The sequence below is a fragment of the Arvicanthis niloticus genome, chromosome 6 (genome assembly GCF_011762505.2).
Source record: "Arvicanthis niloticus isolate mArvNil1 chromosome 6, mArvNil1.pat.X, whole genome shotgun sequence".
Classification (NCBI taxonomy): Eukaryota; Metazoa; Chordata; class Mammalia; order Rodentia; family Muridae; genus Arvicanthis; species Arvicanthis niloticus.
The window spans coordinates 103,581,838-103,605,296 of NC_047663.1; the positions used below are offsets into that span (position 1 = coordinate 103,581,838).

Genomic DNA, 23,459 nt, shown 5'->3' on the forward strand with positions numbered 1-23,459 from the left:
GGGAAAAAGAGTCTGGTCAGCACAGTTGACATATGTCAGAGATGGTCACTTCCACTCCTGACAGTCGCTTAGACAAATTGTACAGAGCCCCTAACTGAGAACCACCTTGCTACAAGTGTTTGGAGGACACAGCCACTGCCAAAGCACCCTTGAGGTGAACACCCTCCCAATTCCTTTGAGACAAAGCATTCCTCAAGAGCCCCTAATCAATACCTTTCCAGCATAGTGGATGATGGAGAACTCTGTTTTGTCCTTTAGCTGCTTGGGCTTCTGAAATTTGGGGTGGTTGCCCTGCTCTGAGCACAGCTTCTCCACAAAAGACTTGTCTGTAGCTTTGGGGAACCAGCATTCTTCATCCAGCAGGGCCAGCACACCGGGAGGGTTGTTCTGGGGACATAGAAAGGCAAGGTCACCACCAGGCAGGAGAACCCCAGGCTCACCAGGAAGGGCCAATCAAACACATTCCACACATATTGTCAAGTGTGGTGGCGTAGGACTGAAGCCTTGACTTGTGGGAGGCAGAGGCAAGGAGAATCAGTTCAATGCTAACTCAGTTACAAACAAGTTCAAAGCCAGGCTGAACTACATGAGAGGTCACACACAGGAGTCCTCCTGGCATTGTTGCTGTATTTTGCTTATATCTAAGGTAAATCCATACCCTCTTTCTTCCATGTCAAATCTGTTAAACCATTACTCTTCTGTCAATAGACAGCTTGAGGGACTGAAAGCAAGAACTAACAGGACACAGTGCTTGCTGATATCCATACTGGGCAATACACAAAGATTGCATTCTTCTCTCCCATCTTGAATGGGAATGGAACTCAGGGCCTAGAGCCTGTTTTTTTGGGTTTATTTTGTACCCCAGGCTCCCATATACACTTTGAGACACTATATCCCAGGCTGCCAAAACTCACTATTCGGCTAACACAAACCTGCAGCAATCCTCCTGTTTCAGCCTCCTAAGTGCTGGGATTATAGATGTGAGACACCATACCCAGTCAGAATTACATAATTTCAAATGAATCTGTTGCTTTGTTTCCTTATAAATTTACCCAGGATCCCTTTCAGCAAAGCTTTTCTGTGTTTGAGAGGATCTAAATTAAGGTGTTGGTATGTATCATTCACCCCGGGGGAACTATCTCCACTTTGAGGACTCCACCACCTAGAACCATTTCCTAATTGTTTCCGTAGTGCCTTGCCAGGAGTGTCAGTTGGTTTCACCACTGGTCCTTCCAGGGGGTGAGGGTCCATGCCCATCTTGTTCATAGTCACAGCCCCAACACTGAAAGAAGAGGCCCAGCACATGGTGACTATTAGCCTACTATGGTTCTAGAAGTTTAAGATATATCAGTGGACAAAGCACAGACTCTTTGGGAATGAATGAATGGAGGAGAGGAAGAGAAAAACTGGTGGAATTGCACCGTGGTGAGGTGCACCCTAATACTAGCACAGGAAGGCCGAGGCAGGAGGATTGTCATAATCATGTGTCAACCAAGTAAGGGGGTATATACCTGCAAACCCAGCACTTGGGAGTGGGAGGCAGGAAGATAAGAAGCTCAAAGTCATCCTACACTACATAGTAAGTTTGAGACCAGTCTGGGCTACAATAGACTCTATCTCAAAAAAATTAATATAAGCTAATAAAGCTATTTTTAAACTTTAAATGAAAGAGCACTTGCCTAATGTGGGCAAGGTCCTGGGTTGCAAGCCTAGAATTGATAAAATAATTATTTTGCCGAGGAATAACATGACTAACTTGTGGGGCTGAGGCAGGAGGACTCTTAGGGTTAGAGGCTAGCCTCTGTGTACATACTGAGTTCCAGGTGAGTTATCTCGAAAAGAGGGAAAGGTGGTGTAAAAACAAACAAACAAACAAAAAAAAAAACCAAAGAAAAAACAAAACAAAAAAATTTTGATTGTAAACATGGGTTAACAGAAAGCATGGCCTAGTTTCCAAGGACTTCATTTACAGCCTTGCAGGACTTGCCCAAAGGCACTGTTCACATGGAAAGCCTTCTCTGACTAGGTGTGTACAAATGGGCCATGCACGCACAGTGCCAGCCCCTCACCGGCCGCTCAATCAGCTCAATACAAGGCTGCAGGTCCAGACCAAAGTCAATGAAGTTCCACTCGATACCCTCTCGCTGGTACTCTTCCTGCTCGAGGATGAACATGGTGTGGTTGAAGAGCTGCTGCAGCTTCTCGTTGGTGTAGTTGATGCACAGCTGCTCGAAGGAGTTTACCTGCACATATGCATGGAGAGGGAGGACATCTGAGCTGGGTGAGCTCGTGAGGCAGGAGCTCAGCTGCAAGAAGCCCCATGACTCGGACCTCAGCATCCAGAGAGGAGCAAGACTCAGCTCACACAATGTAAAGTCTAGTACGACTGGCATAAGGAACCCATTCCCATACCACAGGGTCCTCACTTTTTCTACCTTCACATAGATGGACTAACCATAATAAGGCATGTTCTCTTCACCATTTTATAGAGAGGGAAACTTAGGCTCAAATGACAGGGAGATCCCACAGAGGATCTCTTTGATACATCTCTCAGACTCTTACTCTGAGAAATTCCCTCCAACTCATGGGAGTGGGACCCAGGCACTCTGTGTACACTACATGAAATAAAGACCCTGAGCTCAGTGCTCAACTTAGAGGTGACCCATTGGCTTAGCTCAAGTGAGCAGAGACCAATGTGACAATGTGACTTCTACTTCAAGATTTGGGTTGAAGCTCTTAGAATTGGATGCTCTTTTTCTTTTTTTTTTTTTAATAAGATTGCTAAGTAGAAATCTTGAGCCCTGGCACTCTCTCCACCCCATGAGGAGAGAGCTGTCAGAGATGGAGCCAGTGTGGTAGAAAACAGAGCAGGTAGGTCCTGCCTGCTGCATCCAGCTTTGCTGACTGGCCAACTTACACAATCTAATACATAAATAGTGAATTTCTGTCTCTTACCAAAAGGCTTCCTACCTATAGTGCCTATCTGTGTGCCTTTCTACAAAATAGCAACATCTCAAAGCCCTATCCCAGATGACCAAGACCACACATATACCTCAAAGATTTCAAACCCAGCAATATCCAGAATGCCCAGGAAGGAGGCCCCCTGCCGATGGGTCTTGTCCAAGGCTTTATTCACACGGCTGAGAATCCATCGGAAAAGGCGCTCGTAGGTGGCCTTGGCTAAGGCCTCGATGGCAAAGTCAGCCTGCAGGGGCAATGAAGGAAACATGGGTATTGTCAGCAGAAAAGTGCCAGGAAGAGTGGTCAGACTTAAAGAATGACTAGATAGGTAATGAAATGCCATCCATGAGAATCCTGTGGAGCCTGTTCTGGTTAAGAATCAATTAGAGGCTGTCAGCCCTGCTTCTTAAAAATATAGCCATTTCCACAAGTCAGGCCTCTAAGGTCAGTGATGTGTGAAGGACTCTGCTTTTGGTTAGCAGTGTCCGAAAAAGTTGGCATAGGATGCAGATATTTTAGCATTAGACAGATGAAGGATATAGGGGTGGATGAATAGATGGATGAATCTAGGGACAGGTGGGTAGGTAGAAGAATGGTAGATGGACGGCTGAAAGATGAGTGGGTTGTAGAGGGGTGGTTAATGGGTAAATATATGCATGGGTAGTTGAGTCAATGTATGGATTTATGGGTAGGTAGATGGGTGGATAATGGATGGTAGATAATGAATGGATGGTTGTTAGATTGCTGTTTGGATAGACAAGTAGATGGTAAATGATTGGGTATATGATGTCTGGGTAAGCAGGTAGCTGGGTGGGTGGATAGACGGGCATGTGGGCAGATGCATGGATGGTAGATGGATGAACAGGTAGAGGTCATGTGTATGGGGTGAGTGATAAATGGATAGAAGGTTTGCAGCATAAACAGCAACAGCATTGTTACCTGCTCTTTGGTCTGAGCTTTCTGCACCACATCCCGTCCAACTTTGATACGTGGAGTCAGGATGGCTCTGGTGAAGTCTGTTACATTGATCCCCACAAGGTGGCAGACCTTCTGAGCAGCTGCGTGAGTATGAGAAAAGAAGCATTTTAGGCTATGCCACCAAAGAGAACAGGTGCCCCCTGGGACCAAGTGATGTCATCTCTACTGTTCAATTCCCTTTAAAGAAAAAGAGATGTTTGTGCACGCATGTGGTGGTGCATATCTGTCATGCCCACACGTGGGAGATGGAGGCGGGAGGGAGCATAATAAGGGCAAGATCATCTCTGCCCAGTGAGTTTGAGCCCTGCATGGGCTATATGAGACCCCGCCTCAAAAAACAACAGGTAAAGAAACAGAAAGAACTTCAGACAAAAGAAGAAAAAGGAAAACTAAAATGTATTCATATGTGTCTATTGTGGTCATAAACATGTGACTCATTATATTACTGTATATTTTTGCATTTAAAAACTTATTTTCAGTCGGGCGGTGGTGGCGCACGCCTTTAATCCCAGCACTTGGGAGGCAGAGGCAGGCGGATTTCTGAGTTCGAGGCCAGCCTGGTCTACAGAGTGAGTTCCAGGACAGCCAGGGCTACACAAAGAAACTCTGTCTCGAAAAAAACCAAAAAAAACCAAAAAAAAAAAAAAACAAAAAAAAAAACTTATTTTCAAAAACACACAGAAGCACACCACCAGCTGCTTCCTACACACAAAGATTTGTTTATCACATGTGGATATGGGGGTGCAGATAGTACTAAAGTTTAGGGTTCTTCCATTGCTTCACAAGCTATCTCTTCATGTCTCTGGATTCTCATGACAAATTGAAACCTATTCATGTGCCACATTTTGGGGTGGTGGGTTACTACACAATATATGTCCAATAGCGTGGTCTCTGTGGGGCTGTAAAGTGATATAATATATAGTCTGTGGTGGCCCCAAAACTAGACACCTGATATTTAGCTACTACTAAGAGTGGTGGGAGCCAGGTGATCCTCTTAGAAACAGAAAATTTTGAGTATTTTCCATAAAGATGGCCAGAATTGGTGGTGGGAAATCCAGAGGAGGGGAACCAGGGTTCTGAGTTAAATAAGAATTTCAGAGAAATAGCACTTTATAGTAGAATCTCCTTTTAAAGGCTTTATTTTTATTTATGCATATGTGTGCGTAGGCACACATGCATGTGTGTGCTGAAAAGAGTGACGGATATCCAAGGGCTGAAGTTACAGGCAGTTGTGAGATTTCTGACCAGGATGCTGAGAATCACTCTTGGGTCCTCTAGAAGAGCAACAAGTGTTTGTAACCTCTGAGCCACCTGTCCTGTCCCATGGAACATTCTTGTGGTGGAAAGTGTTATGGCTTGTCTGGAAGCTGGGTTCAGTTGGACCACCCATGCTTTATCTGGGGCCCTTCATTTGTAAGGAGCTTGAGGCCTAGCTCCTCAGCAAGACTGAACCATAAGACAAGCTGAGCTGGCTTGCTTTCTGCTGTGTCTTAAGGCCTGGCAGAGTACAACTGCTTAGGAAATGCTTATTCAATACAAAAACTACTGGAGAGTTCAGAAGAGGTGACCAATGAAGGCCTATCTGCCTGGAAACACTCAGCTTCTGACTTTGTGCTGTAGAATCTGCACTCATAAAACACTTGGAGGGAGAGGCAGAGACAGCAGAAAGCCCCCATAGCGATGGGGGGCATATGCCCAAGACACGAGTGAATGTCTTGCACCGAGATGGTGCCAGCCCTGTGTGTGCTGATACTTTCCTGTATAGAGACCTCTGATAAAGTTTAACTTAGACAGTAGATACCATGAGGAGCTAACAACAGTAATTATGAATAAGTCAGGTAGCCAGCATAGTGGGCATGCCTGCCCTCCTAGATCTTGGAGACTGAGGCTGGAGAACTGGGAGTTCCAGGCCAGCCTGGGCTAGCCACTGAGGCCTTGTCTCCAAAAGAACTACTACTAATAAAGTAACAATTACAGTAACAATAAATGTCATAATTATAACAGTGTATTATGATAAAAGTCACTCAAAGGTGGCTTTTCTCTGTCCAACTCTCTCCTTGTGTTGTCTTGTACTTTAAACCACAGCTGACTGCTATGTGTAGCCATAGATAAGGGGAGGATCTATTCCACCGATGCCTGAGTGTGACCTGGCCCCCTAGTCCAGAAGCTATCATTGCTGGGGAAAGTGACAAGTACCTGTGTTATCAGGCATGGATGCCTGGTCTGTGTTTCGCTCCTTCTTGAAGACAATGTTTCCAAGCTGAAGAACAGATGATACTACCTTCAAGATGGCTGAAGTAGGGAGAGAAGAGCGGATTAGTCAGTAACAGCCCCAAGTGTTTTGAAAGCCATCAATCTAATCATCACTGGATACCCAGAGTCAACCAGTGTCATCCATCTGTAGACCAAGTTCAGAGTTCTTGCTCTGGACAAGACTGTCTGACTCCCTGACTTGCACAAGAAGATGTTTAGATGTGGGAGCTGAGTCTGGCCAGGAAGCTGCTGAAAAGCTTGGTATTGTGCACATGGGATTTCTTTATGCAGCAGGGACTTGTAAGCTCCAGCCATGGACCAAATGTATCTCACTATTATGAATGGAAGAATATATATTATGAATGGGAGAATGAATGGATGGAAGATAGATGGTAGGCATGGATGGAGGAGTGATGGAGTATATTATGAATGGGAGAATGAATGGATGGAAGATAGATGGTAGGCATGGATGGAGGAGTCATGGAGTATATTATGAATGGAAGAATGAATGGATGGAAGATAGATGGTAGGCATGGATGGAGGAGTCATGGAGTATGATGGAGGTCGGATGCACAGATGGATAAATAGATAGAGGAGGGATTCCTGAGCGGAGAAAGATAAATGAATGAAGGAAAGATGCATGAATGGATGGATTGAAGATGAATGGATAAAGTAAGTGGGTGCATGGATAGAGGATGGATGGAGGTGGGTGGGTAAGAATGCCTGGGGGTGTGGAGGGTGTGTCACCGATGATTGCCGATAGACCTCATTGAACTGTGGAATCGTTCACCAAGAAGTTACCATGTTCCAGTAACAAAGCCTAGAAACTCCATCTTTCTTTGGTCCCCAGGCCACACCATGGGTTTTAGCTTCTTCACAGCAGATGACCTCATACCACAAGACCCAGTCATAGTCAAGAGGAGGGAGATCCAGTTGCTAACTGCTAACCCACCCCCACCCCCACTCCTCTTCACTGTGAAGCTGTTACAGACAGGCCACCGCCAAGGGTGTCCTCTTTTATACTAACATTCACAAAAGGAACTTTGTAAACTAGGAAGTGCTGGCCTTGAGGTCCTCAAAAGTACAAGTCTAAGCTAGGTATTGCCAATGTGCCTGCCATCTCATTCCAGCTCAGCCTTACTGAGTTCAGCAGAAATTCTGAATGATGGCAGCATCCCCATCGGTCACCAGTAGATGGCAGCAGTGCCCACCTCTAGAGCTGGAAATGTTGGCTTAGGTTTATCTTAAGGACAGTGATTGTTGGCACATTTTCCTACTTTCAGACAGATCTCACTGTTTAGTTAGCTCAGGCTGACCCCCACAGAAGGCAGTGCGTGGTACCCTTGCTCCATTTGTGTCCTATCTGCTCCATCATTGATTTAAATCTTCGTTGATATTTTCTTTTCATTTTTTTCTTGGTTTTTTTTTTTTTAAACAAAATTTTTTTTTTTTTTTTTCTGTATATCCCTAGCTATCTTTGAACTTCCTTTGTAGACTAGACTAACCTCACACTCAGAGATCTGCCTGCCATTGCCTCCCAAGTGCTGGGATCAAAGGCAGGCACCACCACCACCTGGCTTTATTCTGTTTTCATTTGTTTGCGTTGTTGTTATTATTATTTTGGTTTTTTGAGACAGGTTTTCTCTGTGTAGTCCTGGCTGGCGTGAAACTCACAGAGAGTCTTCTGGCTCTGCCTGTGTGACCCTGGGTGGGATTAAAGGTGTGTGCCTCCGTGAGTGGTTTGTTTGCTTGTTCTTGTCTCTGAGAGACGGTCTCAGTCTACACCCCTGTCTGCTTCAAGCTCACACAACCCTCCTGCCTCAGCCTCCCAAGTGCTGAGATTGCAGGCATGTGCCACTATGCCTGGCCATTTAGCCTGCATTCCACCTGGTTCCTGACATAAATTATTCAAGAAGTTTAAGGACCCAAACTTCTATGGGCAAAAGCAGGGTCCCAAGTTAGCCCCAGCAGCAGTTAACTTTTTGCTTCTCTGCCTCAGTTTCCTCACAGAGGAAACCTGCAGGAAGCCTGGCTTGATTCCCTGCACCCCATGAAGATGTGATGAACACACCTGTTGTCCCAGCACTCAGGAGGGAGAAGTAGGAAGATCAGGTGTTCAAGATCATCTCTGGCAACATAGGGAGTTCTGGGATATCCTGGGCTACATGAGACACTGTCTCAAGAAGTTAAAGTCTTGCTTTGTTCTTACTACTTTCTCTTTTAATCTCCTGTGAGTACTGATACAGATACCATTTTTCCAAAACACAATTTAAATGGCCCCAATCTGTCCCCATTTACAGGAACAGATAATAACTTTTATTAATCACCATTTCACTTTATTCCTATTTTTTTCTTTCTTTCACTACTGGAATAAAATACATCGAGCATCTTGGTGTCTTAAGAGGAAAATAAGAAGTACACAGCTGGGACCCACGCCAGTATTTAATACCACTTTGTGTTTTCTTAAAACTGGATCCTTGTCTCCAAGAAGATGCATAAGACAGGAGTTCATGGCTCTGGCTGCTAACACAAGAGCCGCAGACACCACCCATCTGTCCACGCTGTCCTAGAACCTTCTTTTTCTGGATCGTAGGCTATCCTATAGATACCAGCCTATCCTATGGTCCTCACTGTAGCAACTGGAACCCCAGAGGGTGTGGGAAGGGAGGCCAGTTTACCACAGTCCTGCCCTGGTTAATTCTGAATGCCGAAGCTGTTCTGAACCAGAAAGAAAAGTGTTTCTGGACCAGAAACCAGCCTTTAAGAGAAATTAGGATTCCCAAGAACCTAGAACCTGTAACCAGCACATCTGAGTTTTCCAATACTGGATTGATTGGTTTGATTTTGGGCCATTCTCTATAGGCTTATCTTCCCAGCTCTTGGTCCCAGGTAATGATGCTATTTTGAAAGCCTCTAGGTAGGGCCTGGCCTGTGGAAACTGCAGGTAGGGGCGGTTCCTTCCCACCCTGCTTCCTGCCTGCTGTGATTTAAGGAGCTCTGAATAGTTCCACCAGGCCTTCCCTCCACAATGGAGTGAGACCCTAGAGACCATGAGCCAAGACAAACCTTCCCTTTCTTAAGTTGCTTCTGTCCAGTGTGTCCTCAGGTTAACAGAAGTAACTAACACAGAGTGAATCACTTTTTTGGTTTTAGCCAATTTGGGTCAATTGCAACCAGAAGAGCTTTACTTCAGCCACTTGCCCATTGGAAGGATTCACTTTTCTTCTCTTGGCTTTTCTTCTCTCCCTCTATGCCTCCTTTCAGGAGGTAGGGAATCCAGAGAGTAGCCATGCATCCTGACGAGATGCAGGCCAGTAAAGGATCCCCTAGCATCCAAATCCAGCTTACTAGATATAAGGTGTGAAATTCACCTAGCTGTTCATCTTCAGTGAAGCCCATGATGGACATGGCCTCCAATGTCTCCTGGAACATCTCATCGTCTTGTGCAGCTGGGATGGGCACAAAGCCGTTGGATAAAAACGTGTAGCTATTGAAGCTCTCCAAAAGCAGGTCACCTACAAGAAAGGAGGGTGAGCTGGACATGGAGGCAGGCTTTCACCTTCAGTGTGACACAGTCCTAGCAACATCTGGGCCATCGTCACCTCTCTCCCTTTCTCAAGGTTTGGGCAGTTAAAACTCTTCTCATATGTCATCATGTACAGTCCTCACCAGCCAGGGCTGATGTCATACCGTGGTGCTTGTTGTATACTGCACCAGGGTACCAGGCAGCTAGAAGTCCAGCCTTGTCTGTCTTGTTCAACCATAGCCCTTAACATGGGGTTGCTTCAGCTCAGTAAGGAATGTTTCTGGTCTGAAATTCTCAAGCCTTTGACTCCAAAAACAAAGTTAAAGAGTTAGATCATCTCTTTTTACTTATGTGTACACACACACACAAACACACACACACACACACGCTCACACACATGCACATGCACACATACACATGTACACACATAGTTTTTTGTAGTTTTGAAACAGGTTCTTACTATGCAACCCATGCTGATACTGACTACCTTCTTGGTGCGGGAGTCACAGACATGCGCCACCATGCCCACTGGACCCGTGTGTTATGTTTAAACCCAAACATGCACACACAATTTTTAAATTTTATTTTAAAAATAAATTACTATCTAAAGCAATAGAGAGTAATTAAGACAATGGTAGATTTTCATATCCTAAACAATATATTATGTACTGCCGTGTGTATAACAAACCAGCTATTTCAGAACATCAAATGTAGGTCTGATATACTGAATTCCTACTCTGGCACATGAAGACTTAGCTTTCACCTTTTATCTCACAAGCCTTTTATCAGAGGTTAACAAATCTGGCCCACTGGTTGCCTTTGTAAATAAAGTTTTATTGAAACAGGACTGCCTCAATTTACTTGTGAGCTCTCCCACTGTAATAGTAAGCAGCTTTAACAAAAGCAGATGGTGCTCAAAGTTTAGGGTGTTTACTATCTGCCCTTTTAATAAACCCATTTGCCAACCCCTTGTGTATATTATAATGTCTAATAAAACTTGTTTGTGTCTGGCTGGCTTGTACATGCCTGTATAAGCCTATAGGCCCAGTATTCTAAAGGCAGGGAATTCCCAAGTTTAAGGCCAGTCTGGAAGGAGACTGTTGGGACTGAGTGTATTCTGAGCCAAGCAACCACAATCTTGGGGAGTTTAGCTGTGTCCTCTTGAAAAAGAATCATCTTGGGCTTTCTGACTTCCTATCCTCTCATGGAGGGGTGGGGAGAGTCATGAAATCCTCACCGGAGTTTCTATCTGCTCCCCATTGTATGCAACTGTGTAACTCTACCTTAACGTGGCCTTGGGGAAGGCTATCATTAGGCCCGGGAAGACTAGGAGAAAGGGACTCTTATCCTTACTGGTAAAGGCTTTCTAAGGGTAGCCTATCCATACCCCTGTACACCACCCCTTACCTTCCTTACAGAGGTAAGAAAGCCCAATGAACTCAGTTGTTTCCCCAGAGTGAACTTTGGTGTCATCTTGCCTCTGTTTGTAGCTAGGAGGTAAGGAGGGATAGATGTGCTGTGGGAAGGAAGTTTAGCAACGGTATCTCAAGGGAAAAAAAAAAACGATTATTCTGAAAAAAGGAACCCTCTTTCTCCCTCTTTGCATTTATATAATGCATACGTGTGTTCTCCTGTGTATAGAAGTGTGTGTGTGTCTATCCATGTAGACACTTGAAGTTTACAACAAGTGTTTTCCAATCACCCACCTCCCAACATACACACACACCTTATTCTTTGGGGGTGCCCTCTCACTGAGCCCAGAGCTCAGATATTCATCAGCTAGATTAGCTAGTCTGGGGATCCCCTGCTTCCACCCTGTGAGTGATGGTATTACAAGCGGGTCACATGGAGCTCCTAACCTTTATGTGGCAGATCTAGAATTCAGATCTTCGTGCTTATGCAACAAGTGCTTCATCCAGTGTGCTGCCTCTCTAATCCCACAACGTTACCCTGAGCTCTAACCCCACAACGTTACACTCAGCTCTAACCCCACAACGTTACACTCAGCTCTAACCCCACAGAGTTAACACTCAGCTTTAACCCCACAGAGCAAACACTCAGCTCTAACCCCTCAGAGCAAACACTCAGCTCTAACCCCTCAGAGCTAACACTCAGCTCTAACCCCGCAGAGTTACAACGTTACAAAGCTTGGCTACTCTATTTCCTTTGCTGCTGCTCAATTGTTTTTCTTTTTTTCCTTTTTTTTTTTTCTCCAAGACAGGGTTTCTCTGTGTAGCCCCGGCTGTCCTGGAACTCACTCTATAGACCAGGCTGGCCTCGAACTTAGATCCACCTGCCTCTACCTCCCAAATTCTGGGATTAAAGGCATGCGCCACCACTGCCCAGCTTGCTGCTCATTTTTTATCCTGCCCATTTATAGGCGATTCTGTCTTTCTTACTTCAGTGTTACCCTTCCAACTCAGTTTTGTTTCTCTCTAAGCCAATTAGAGATAATTTGGAGTGAGATCAGGCTTTTCTTTTTAAGCCAAGGTCTTTTATGGGTCAGGTCAGCTGGGAGTTGCTCTATAAGGTTCAAAGTACCCAAGACAAAGGTAACTCAAGCTTCTGGGTTCAGAGAAACATGGGACTAGTCACAAGGACTTGAGCCTTTGCCAACACCACCATTATCCATGGTTTGGAGAGATTCACGGGTATTTCAACCTCTCAACTTTCCTTTTCCCCAGCTTTGTCATCAAGAATACTAAGACTGGGTGTGGGTAGTGCATGCCTGTAATCTCAGTACTTCAGAGGTAGAGGCAAGGGGATTGCTGTGAGTTTCAGACTAGCCTGGGCTACTCAGTGAGATCCCCATTCAAAGCAAAACAAAACAAAAGAAATGCAATTGTCCCTAGACTCTGCCCTGGCCCCTGGCCCAGCTGCCATTGGTCCTCCACGCTACAGAGCATGGAGCAAAATGCAGCTGGGATTCTAAGGGAAGAAGGGTAAACAACTTCTACAAGCTGTCCCAGAGCCTCCCACTGTGACTTGCTAACTTACCTATTTGGGGATCTACTCAGCACCCTGTATCCCTGTATCCTCTCACATCAGGTGCTCCAGAAGGGGAAGCTTCAACAATGAACTGAGGAGCGACAGCCCCTAGTGGCCAGGCTGTGCAAAACACTCAGTAACAGCTGGGCTGATTACAACCCTTTCATAACTTTCCTTTCTCTTTCACTTTCTTTCCTTCTCTCTTCCTTTCCTTCTTCTCTTTCTCTTCCCTTTCCTTTCTCCTCTCTCCCTTCCTTTTTCTAGGGTCCCATTATGCAACCCATGTTAGCCTTGACATTATCCTGCTTCCTCCTCCTAGTGCCAAGATGACAGGTGTGCTTCACACCAGTCCTTTTTGTTAATCTTCTTAACCAAAATAATTAACTGCAGGGCAAAAAACTGATGGAAACCAAGTTTGTGCTGTTGCCATCAGTTTTCTAACTTAATCCTAACTCTAATTATAGAATGTAGATTCCATATTCACTGATGGATGTGTCCCTTTTGTGGCTATAATTTTGATGTTCCTTTAAGTGTTTGATTCTACAGGGCTGGAGAGATGGCTCAGCGGTAAAGAGCACTGACTGCTTTGCCAGAGGTTCAGAGTTCAATTCCCAGCAACCCAAAGGTGGCTCACAACCATCTGTAATGGGATCTGATACCCTCTTCTGTTGTGTCTGAAGACAGTGACAGTGTATTTGTATATACATAAAATAGATAAATAAATTTTTCTTTTCAGACAGGGTTTCTCTGTGTAGCCCTGGCTGTCCTGGAACTCACTCTGTAGACCAGGTTGGCCTCGAACTCAGAAATTTTTTAAAAGTTTGATTCCTCGACTGTGAGGCTTATGTGACAACTCCCTAATCTGCCCCCCCCCCAAAAAAAATACCCTAGTCTGGACAAGAAACCATTGAAGAGAGCCCTTAAAACTATGACATGGATGCTGAAGTGTAGCTCTTCACAGTTGATGGCTCCTGGTAGGAGTAGGGATGACGGGGAAAGGACTCAGTTATCTTTAAGGGGCTGGCCACTGGAGATTGACGACCATGCTCCAGTGAGTATATGGGCAGCATAAAATGAACTTGGTGCAATTTTTTCTTTCTTTTTGTCTCTTTTTTGGGGGGAGGCACAAGGGTAAGGAGGTAAACCGGGAGGATTAGGAAGCAAGTATGAGGGGTGCATTGTTGAAATTCTCAAATAATCAATAAAAATATTATGTTGGAAAAAATAATGTGCCAGGCAGTGCACACCTTTAATCCCAGCACTTGGGAGGCAGAGGCAGGTGGATCTCTGAGTTGGAGGCCAGCCTGGTCTACAGAGTGAGTTCCAGGACAGCCATGGCTACACAGAGAAACCCTGTCTCGTTGTTAAAAAAAAAAATAATGTGATTCCTGCATGACCAGAGCAGCTTATACTGTGCTGTGCCAACAGCACAGGTATATTTCTTACCTGAAATATAAAGAACACATGAAAAAAATTACAATAGGAGATGGCAAACTTCACCATGCTTCATGTTCTTGTAAATATAAAGGTTTATTAAAAACATATCTTTTCTGTTGGTTTATGCATTGCTGTAGCTGTTTTTTGTATAATGGCAGAGTAGACCAGAATCTATGCGCCCTGCAGAGCACTAGACAGTAGCAATTTGGCCTTAAAAAAAGTCAGTTTGGCTGGGGTGTAGCTCAATTTATAGGACAGTATATGCCTGATGTTTGCAAAGGCCAGGGCTCCATCCCCAGAGTCAAAAGAAAGAATGCAGGGAAGGAAAAAGGGAGAGATGGCACATTCCTGTGATTACAACACTTGGGAGGTGGAGCAGGAAGATCAGGAGTTCAAGGTCAGCCTTGGCTATGTAGAGATCACATAGCCTGGATCACATAAGACCCTGACTCAAAACCAAACAACAAGAGGTGTATAATGGAAAGTTGTGAATTAACTACCCCTCCAAATTGCTTCTAAACTCAAAATATAAGGCTAGGTTTGGGGGTTCATGCCTAATAAGCTCAGTACTTGAGAGTCTGAGGCAGAAGAATTATAAATTCAACACTAAATTGGGATACACAATTTCTAGGCTACCCAGACTACAAAGTAAGAACTGATCTCAAAGCCAAGAACTAAATACACCTGAAGGTATTTGTCAAGGCAGTGTCTCACTATGCAGCCATAGCTGCGGTGGAACTCACTATGTAGCCAAGGCTGGCTTCAAACCCATAAAGACCTCCTGGTCTCTGCTTCTTGAGTGTTGAGATTTAAGGAATGTGCCACCCTACCTGGTGCCTGGCAAGTTTTCTAAATGGCATCTCGGTCATTGTGAGCTGCTTCTTGCTTCCTTTAAAGATACAGACTGTGACTGAACCTAAACAGTTAACACTCTAACGTGTGACTAATAGCCATCTACCATATCAAACACAGCCGGTGAGGATAACTTAATAAAGGCCGCCCTCGTGCACTGCAGGAGGTGAGGAACTGCACCCCAATATCAGGCCTTTCCCAGTCACTGACCCTCGAACCTGTTACAGGACAAACTCACTTTTCATCTTTTCCTTGGCTCCAGCAATCAGATAGTAGAAGATATGAAATGTTCTCTCGTCTCTAGCCTGTCGAATAGCCCGAGACTTTTCCAGAAGATCTGGTTGGCGAGAAGTTAAGGGTTCTGGGGCCAGCTTAGGGACTCAGCTCATAGCTCATAAAGTCAGTTCCCAAAACCTAACCATCAACCCACCCTTCCCAAGCCACTGCTACAGGTGTTCCAGGACCTGGTAGGCTCCCTGTAAAGGTGTAAGGGACCCAAGAGTTGGCCACTAATTCTGATTCATGGGCTTATGTAGGGCAGCTGATCTCAGATGGATTGTTCCAGAAGGAACTCAAGAGTCTGCAGAGAGGGAGGGGATCCTGTGTGTCTCCTGGGCCCCCTCACCCTCATGAGGTCCCAGCTCAGTAAAGGATACATGTTTCGATGTTGGCACCCACAATGTAACCGGTGACATCAAAGTTGATACGAATGAACTTGCCCTGTCAAGAGAAGAACAAGTTAACGTGGGCCAGACACAGCACAGACCCCAGACCAAAGGCAAGTGGGGAAGTGCCAGGGGTCCAGTGGAGGCAGGAGAGACTCTGAAAAGACTCAGAACTTTATAGTCCTGCAGGCCCACAACAACCAGCATCTGGGCTGGGACACCCCCCTCCCCAGGCCTCCCAAACCCATGCAGGAAACAGCATTCATCTCAGGAAACAACTAAGTCCTTTATAGTCTCTAAGTGGTAGGGAAATGGATGCTGACATAGGTTAGTGGCCTGGCAGGATATTGCTCTTCAACCAGTCACAGGCTTTTTCTATACCAAGGTCTGGGCTGCTCTGGCCTGAACACTGAGATGCTGAAATGTTGTTTATGCATATGTGTGTATGACAGTGGCAGAGGTGGGGGTGATTGGGTGGGGATTTGATGTACACACTATGAGTCTCTTACTAGCCTGGAACTCTCCAGGCAGGGTAGGCTGACTGATCAGGCAGCTCCAGAGATTCTCCTGTCTCTGCTTCCCCAGTGTTGTGACTATAAGCACATGCCACCATGTCTTGCTTTTTCTTACAGGTTCAGGACCTTGTGCTTGCAGCAGTCTTCAGTGACTACTGCTCCCCAAAGCAGATCCTTTTTCTGTGTCTGGAGCCACATCAGGATTATTCACTGTGATTCTTGGTACCTAGGTCAGAACTAGGTATATACTGTGTGCTTAGTAAAAGTCAGCTCAACAAATGAACGAGAGAGGGAATGGTCTGTAGAAGTGTCCACCAGAATGAATCTATGTAGTAGGTGTTAGTCAGTATTTGGTTGAGGACAGATGTATGTGCTATAGAGTAGGTACTTAACTTACGCTTTGTTCAATAGATGGATGGATGGACGGATGCGTATTGCATGTGTCTAGGTGCTCAGTAAATGTTAGATAAATCACAAATGTTAAATGCCTGACTGAGAATAGATGCTCATGACTGGTGAGTGAGTGGGTGACAACTGGAAGACAGGGAGCAAATGTTGCTCTCTGTTGCCTCTAGTCCTTTAGTCAGCACTCCCCCATACACTCACAGTCTGTGTTCTTGGGGATGTGTGGATATATGACACTGGGATACCCACTCCGTCCTAGAGCTGTGTTCTTGGGGGATCTGTAACATCAGTTCCAGAAAAGCCTGTATTGCCCTGCTACTTACAAAGCGAGAGGAGTTGTCGTTCTTGACAGTTTTCGCGTTGCCGAAAGCCTCCAGGATTGGGTTCGCCTGTAGGAGCTGCTTTTCCAACTCCCCCTAAAATTCATTCATATCTAGTTATGGGGGGAACACAGCACAAGGCCTGACACAAAATTTTGCCCTTCAGCCACAGTCTGTCTCCTGTCCTCAGCCCCTGCAAGACCCCAACAGTCACATCCAGATGTACAAGATCTGACAGAGAAGACATCCACTCCTTAGAAAGACTGCTTTCCAGAGACAAAGGTCATTGCATAGTACAACGCTGGGATGTGCCTAGGAGTATGCAGTGTACAGTCTTCCTGCTGCTCATGGTGATACCGCAGTTCAGGTTTGATGGGTCACTTTCTTCAAGCTAAGCCATTTCAACCCTCCCAACTGCGTAAGTGTCATTTTTATGAAACTTGAAGCATTTCATTGGCCAGTCTGGACTTCCGATATTTTCTATGGAAGATAATTTGGAGGCTCCAAACCCATCAGAAATTCTTTTAAGTAGCTGCAGAATGAAGCCTTGAAGCTTCATGTGCTCTGCTTTGCAGATTAAATGCAGCTGAGACTGAGTGCAGCCCGTCAGGCCCCTCTGCAGGGCCCCTGTGTGCAAATGCAATCATGTGATTAATAGTGACATAGAAAGGGCCAACATAGTAAGCCATGCCAGGAAAGTAAAGAGATGCCAAGCCATAGAAGGCAGCAACTACTGCTGGCCTGGGCATCCCCCTGCAATGCAGCCTGCAAATTAAGATGCAGAAGGCTTTGTCTTCATGGAAACTCCAGCCCTGGCCCACTGGAGAATTTCACAAGAGGCATCTATTTTCCTTGGCTTAGTAGGAAGAAACTTAGAGTAATGGTATCTACCTGTGCAGACTTGGGATCCAGAGGTGTCCCCCGACCCCCTGTCCCTAGTCTCCCTCTTCTAGAAAGCATCTTCTAGCAGGTACATTAAATGGTCTTCTGAGGAAAGTTTTGAGCATAGAGACCTCATCTGATGCATCTGTGGCCCAGAGCTGTTATGTGACTGGGTAAAGGTTCCACAGCTCATGTCAAGTAACATTCTGCTTCTTGTATGAGACAAAGTACTGTGGCCCAGCATCTACCTACAACAGACTAGGTGACATGGAACACTCTGGAGGGTCTCTTTTAGGCTGGGACCCATGTGCCAGCTCTGCATCAGAGTTCAGTTGGCATACACAGACATCCATGCAGGGCAGGCTATGTGTGGCATAGTCGGGGCCTTACCAAGCCGCCAAAGCTAGTGCATCACAAATCCAAGAAAGTTTCAAATGTCTCAGGTGAGGCAACTGGCATGCAGGAGAAGAGACAAGCACAACACACACATGCACAAAGACATACAGGTGCAGGGGACAGAGCTGGGGCAGGAAGCCAGGGAGGGTAACTTTTCCCTGGCTGGGTTTCCTACTGACCAAGTCAGGGCCACTCTGGAGCCTGATGGTCCTAAGATGCTCAATAGATGGGATCGGGGTACTGATGGTGGGCACACTGTGGGAACTGATGAGTTTATTCTGAACTGGAGCGATCCCTCGAGGCTGGAGTGCACCCCAGGGATTCTGGCAGAAGCCACTGGACAGCTAACATGCCCCACTCTGCACTCTGGTATCACCCCAACCTCCCACCCACATACGCCATGATATTTGGTGCCTCTACTAGTCTGGGGCCAGGAACTCATGAGGCTGCCCTATTCACACATCCACTCTGAGCCCGTGGGTGCAAAAAAATGCATGCAGGTCTTAATCCACTCTGTGCCTCCCGTCACACCAGAAAAACTCTGTTACTCACGTAGGCAAAAGATGGGCCTTGCTGCAGTGGGACAGCACAGTATGAAACAGAGATCAGTGTTTCTGCCTTCACATCCAAGGCCCGCCCCACAGTGAGAGCCCGGGGTGAGGCTCCTTCTCTTCAATGTCATGGCTACCAGCCTTAGCCCACAATGATTGGCTCCTTCCCTTATACTCTGCTGTTCCCTCTAGACTCTTCTTTATTTTTATTCTCCATGCCTCTCCCCCACTTCCTTACTTCCTTTTGAGACACTGTATAGCCAGGCTAGCTTTGAACTCATGATTCTCCTGTCTTAGCCCCTGATTGCTGGAATCACAGGCTCACACCATCACAACTGGCCATTAACCACTTTCTTAGACATCCAGATATCTCATGTTTCCTAATTGCTAGGGCCTCCATGTATGTCTTCCTTCCTTCTCTCCCTCCCTATTTCCCTCCCTCTTTCCCTCCCTCCTTTCCTCTCTCCTTCCCTCCCTCTTTCATTCCCTCTTTTTCTCCCTCTTTCCCTCTGCCCTTCCTTTCCTCCCTCCCTCCCTCCCTCCCTCCCTCCCTCCCTCCCTCCCTCCCTCCCTCCCTTCCTTCCTTCTTCCCTCCCTGGCTCCCTCATTTCCTTCCTCTCTCCTTCCTTTCCTTTCTCTCCTTCCTCTCCTCTCTCCCTTCCTCCTTTCCACCCTTCCATTCTTCTTTTGACAGGGTCTTATGTATCCCAGGCTGGTCTCAGACTCACTAGATACCAGAGGATGAACTTAAAGTTATAATTCTCCTGCCTTTACCTCCCAAGTGTTTGGATTATAGGTGTACACTACTGCATCTGGTTTATGGGAGGCTGGGGATGAGCACAAGGCTTTGTGCCCACCAGGTAAGCATTTTACCAATCCCTCCATCTCCCCTCCCCCACCACACTGACCTCTGATTGGATGGGGGAAGAAATATACCTACATACACAGGTAGAGAGTGTCCAGCCCTTACAAAGCTGAATCATCGGAACTATTATGTCTTGTTTTCACTATATAGGAACAGGCTAGGTGGGAAGAAGCAGGATTTTCTCTGATATACGAGCTTAGGCCAGTGGTCCCTACACAACCCTAACAGGATGGTCTATGGGCTTGGGCTTGTTCAAGGGGAAAAGGTTCCCAGGCTATAACCAGTACCCACTCCAGGTCCCTGAGAGCTCCAGGTTCACTGGCTATTGTGCAAGCCTGCTACCCTTTAGGTTAAGAAGCAAGATGCAGGGTGGCAGAAGCCTTTCCCATCATCTCCCTGTCTTCAGCATCCATAGAGAGGAACTGACAGGATCCTTGGTCCCATAGGGGACTGATGAGAAAAGCAAATGAGAGAGAAGAAGGGAAGCAAGAGAAGGTTCTAGAAATTTCCTATACTTTTTTCTTGTAAGCCCTCTTCCCACTGGGCCAGTGGGGTGTTGTTGTTGTTGTTGTGTCTGTCCTTTGTTTGTACTAGCAAGTCTAATAATTTAACCACATGTCCCTGCAAGACCTCATCCTTGTGGTGTCTGGCTCACAGCAAGAAGGTCAGCCAATAGTGGACCAGAGACCGACCCATGCTGAGTGACCTCAGCATCCTTGTCCCCTGGGGCTGGGACATGGGGCCATTCCAATTTGGGACTGAGTCTCACCCCTTAGGAACGTCTGACAGTATATGGAGCGTATTTGCTGGTTCCAAATATATTGTGGCATATAGGTATGGAAACAAGGGACCAGGAGCATTAGAGTTCATAGAATAGTCCCTACAGAAAATCGAGTCATAGTGATGACAGAGCCACTGCTAAGAAGTCCTCATGGCAGATCTCAGTGAAGGAGGCTCGGTCTGCAGACTTCTCAGACTGTGTATCCATAGCAGAGGAGAGGGTCCCCAGAGTCAGCCCAATCCACCCAGGGGAACCAACCCAGCAAACACAGAATGAGTTCTTGCTCAGGGGTTCTGTTCACTCTGAGTATGCTAAGGTCTGGGTGGCCTTGGTGACAGCACTTGCCACTTACCGTGATGCTGCTGTCTTTCTTGCCCTTGTGGGAGGATGCCACCACAGCCAAGTACTGTATGACTTTCTTTGTGTTCTCTGTCTTTCCAGCTCCAGACTCACCTCTGAAAGACATAAGTATGGTGACTTTCATGATCATCACCTCACTCCCCGAGTGAGGGAACTGAAGCTCCTTTTGGAAGGGGTATTAACTGGCTGTGTGCAGGTGCACATATGTTTGGGCAAAAGTTTGTGCACATATGTATGGAGGCCAGAGGTCAACTTCTGTTACCATGCACATTTAAAAAACAAGAACCAGATCTCTCTCTGGCTGGAACTCACCAACTAGGCTAGGCTGGCTGGACAGTGAACCCCAAGGATCTGCTTATCTGTGACCCGCCCATTGCCAAGGTTACAAGCTCATTACTCTGCCCAACTTTTTTTTTTTTAACATGGATCCTGGGGATCTGAATTGAGATTCTCATGCTTTCACAACAAATACTTTACCCACTGAGCCATCTCTCCAGCCCTGAGCTTGGGTTTCTTACTCCTGTAAATGATGAACCTAAATAGGCCCTGGTCCATAAGCCAGGACACTCTTCTAGAAGGTACTTTTCTGCAAGGAAGAGTTTAGAAGAAGAGAGGAGAACCTGAGTTCTGCTATAAAGGCTCAAACTCCAGTCCATTCTGCATTGTCTACAGAGAGGCATTGTCAGCAAATTGGACCCAGAAGAGCTGGACAAGAAAGACCCTTCCAAGGAAGAATGTATACTTTTCAAATAAGCAGAGCCTTAAAGCATAAACTCTAGGAAAAAAGAATCTTATCCCATGAGTCTGAGAGCAGAAGCGAGCTCTTTCATTCTCAGCAGAATTCCTTGAATATGAGGCAGCTGATAATCTCAAATGAGTTGCTAAAGGTTTCCTTGGTTGGAGGAATTTATGCTAAAGTACAGATAGCTGATAGCTTCTGTGGAGGTTTGAATAGGTTTGGCCCCCATAGACTCATATGTTTTGGATGCTGCCTTGTTGGAGGAAGTGTGTCACTCTGGGGACGGGCATTGAGGTCTCCTATGTTTAAGCTTCACCCAGTGTGGAATCCAGTCTCCTCCTAGCTGCTTTTGGATTAAGATGTACAACTCTTGGCACCTCCAGCACCAAGTCTGCCTGGAGGCTGTCATGCTTCCTGCCATGACAATAAGGGACTAAACTTCGGAAACTGTAAGCCAGCCCCTACTAAATGTTGTCCTTTATAAGAGTTGCCTTGGTCATGGTGTCTCTTCCAGAACAGTAAAACCCAAACTAAGACAGCTTCTCACAGGTGGGATGCTGTTGACCTAAGACTCTTCCTAGAGCTGTCTCGAGCCACCAGAGATCACTGCAGAGGGGTTTCTCCACCTACAAGCTCCGTCACCACCTTGGGTTCTCCATGTCTGCTAAGAAAAGAAGACAGATCCCTGCTCACTTTGCTTCCACACCATCTTCCACCAGGATTGTTTGTTTATTTTCCCTTTCTTTTCTTGAATTGCTCTCATTTTCTGCACTTCATATTTTATGATATGAGAGACCTTTTATTTTAATCTGGAAAAAACTATCATCCATGCAAAGGTCAGCTTGGAGTTCTCTGGGCATAGTTTTGCTATTCTCCCTAAATGGAAGGAAAAAAAAATAACTTTCTCTGCCAAGTGTGTCTCAATGACTCTGCTCAAGCTAGAGAAGAGAGAAAAGGAAAATCCAACGCTCTGAGTGCGTTATCCTCCTTTCAGCACCACCCTTACTTTTGGAGGCAGAAATCATGGCTTCTGTGTTACTGTGGTAAAGAAGTCTAGCCCAGAATGGGTAAGCAACCTGTTCTAGGTCACACAGCAAGGAAAGGGCACATTAAATCCGGTCCTTGATTCCAACACTACCCACACTCTCTCTATTCTACCACACAGGCTCTGTTCTCTAATAATATTGATTATTGACAGGATTTAAACTCACCTAGTACACAAACATCTGGACATACCAGTCAGGGAATTTCTAGATTGAGCTAAATGAGATGGGAAGACACCCCACATTGAATGTGGGAGGCACCATCCCATGAGCTGGGGTCCCGTACAACTTGAAAAGGACAAAGCAAGTCAATCAGTACCTCGGGTACAATGTAAGCAGCTGCATCTCACTCTATGTGCTGCACCCTGGAAGCCACAACAAACCTAAGGGCCAGACAGAGGGCAGGCAGGGCCTGTGTGTTTCCTAGGCGCCTGCTCTGTTCCTCTTTTCCCAGCCATCTAATGAGAAACTTCATGATTCTTCTCATCACCTTCTTGGAGAAACTGAGGCTTAGAGACACTGAAGTAAACTGCTCCAGTTCCAGGTTACTCCCATGGACAGAAAATGGAGGAGAAATGAAATTTAATAATAAGACAACCCACATTGCTCTTCTGCCTCCTGATAGATGAGGAAGAGAAAGATAGAGGGACACCCCAGCTTTGGACTCAGAAAGCAGGGATCAAAGAATGAGGCCACTCAGTTGTACATCATAATATAAATTACACCGTAGTATGAATTGCATCATAGTATAAATTACTTCAGTTACGTTAATGTCAAAGCAGTGGACAGACTTCCCTGTTGCCTGAAGGAGAAAGATCCTGGTCAGGACAAAGAGAGCACCCTGAGTTCTAAACACAGACCTCACACTTGGCACACCAGCATCCAACTCCACTCCTACCATCTCATTCTTTGTCATCTGACCTTTGGTCTCTGCTCTTGACA

The 23,459-nt window shown here is 45.9% G+C and overlaps 1 protein-coding gene across 4 annotated transcripts in view; it reads right to left on the reverse strand.

The window, feature by feature from the left end:
• Myh11 (myosin heavy chain 11) overlaps positions 1 to 23,459 on the reverse strand; it is a 96,751-nt gene that overhangs the window by 36,068 nt on the left and 37,224 nt on the right. For 2 of the 4 annotated variants that reach the window (XM_076937473.1, XM_034504858.2), the window contains exons 5-15: positions 20,728 to 20,830; positions 18,731 to 18,751; positions 16,904 to 16,996; positions 15,652 to 15,715; positions 15,234 to 15,332; positions 9,564 to 9,707; positions 6,136 to 6,231; positions 3,901 to 4,019; positions 3,053 to 3,205; positions 2,070 to 2,243; positions 214 to 387 (exon numbers count right to left, since the gene is read on the reverse strand). In XM_076937473.1, the coding sequence (XP_076793588.1) occupies positions 214 to 387; positions 2,070 to 2,243; positions 3,053 to 3,205; positions 3,901 to 4,019; positions 6,136 to 6,231; positions 9,564 to 9,707; positions 15,234 to 15,332; positions 15,652 to 15,715; positions 16,904 to 16,996; positions 18,731 to 18,751; positions 20,728 to 20,830 (1,240 nt within the window). The remainder of the gene's footprint in view (positions 1 to 213; positions 388 to 2,069; positions 2,244 to 3,052; positions 3,206 to 3,900; positions 4,020 to 6,135; positions 6,232 to 9,563; positions 9,708 to 15,233; positions 15,333 to 15,651; positions 15,716 to 16,903; positions 16,997 to 18,730; positions 18,752 to 20,727; positions 20,831 to 23,459) is intronic. The other 2 variants (XM_034504857.2, XM_034504859.2) reach the window with 1 other exon arrangement.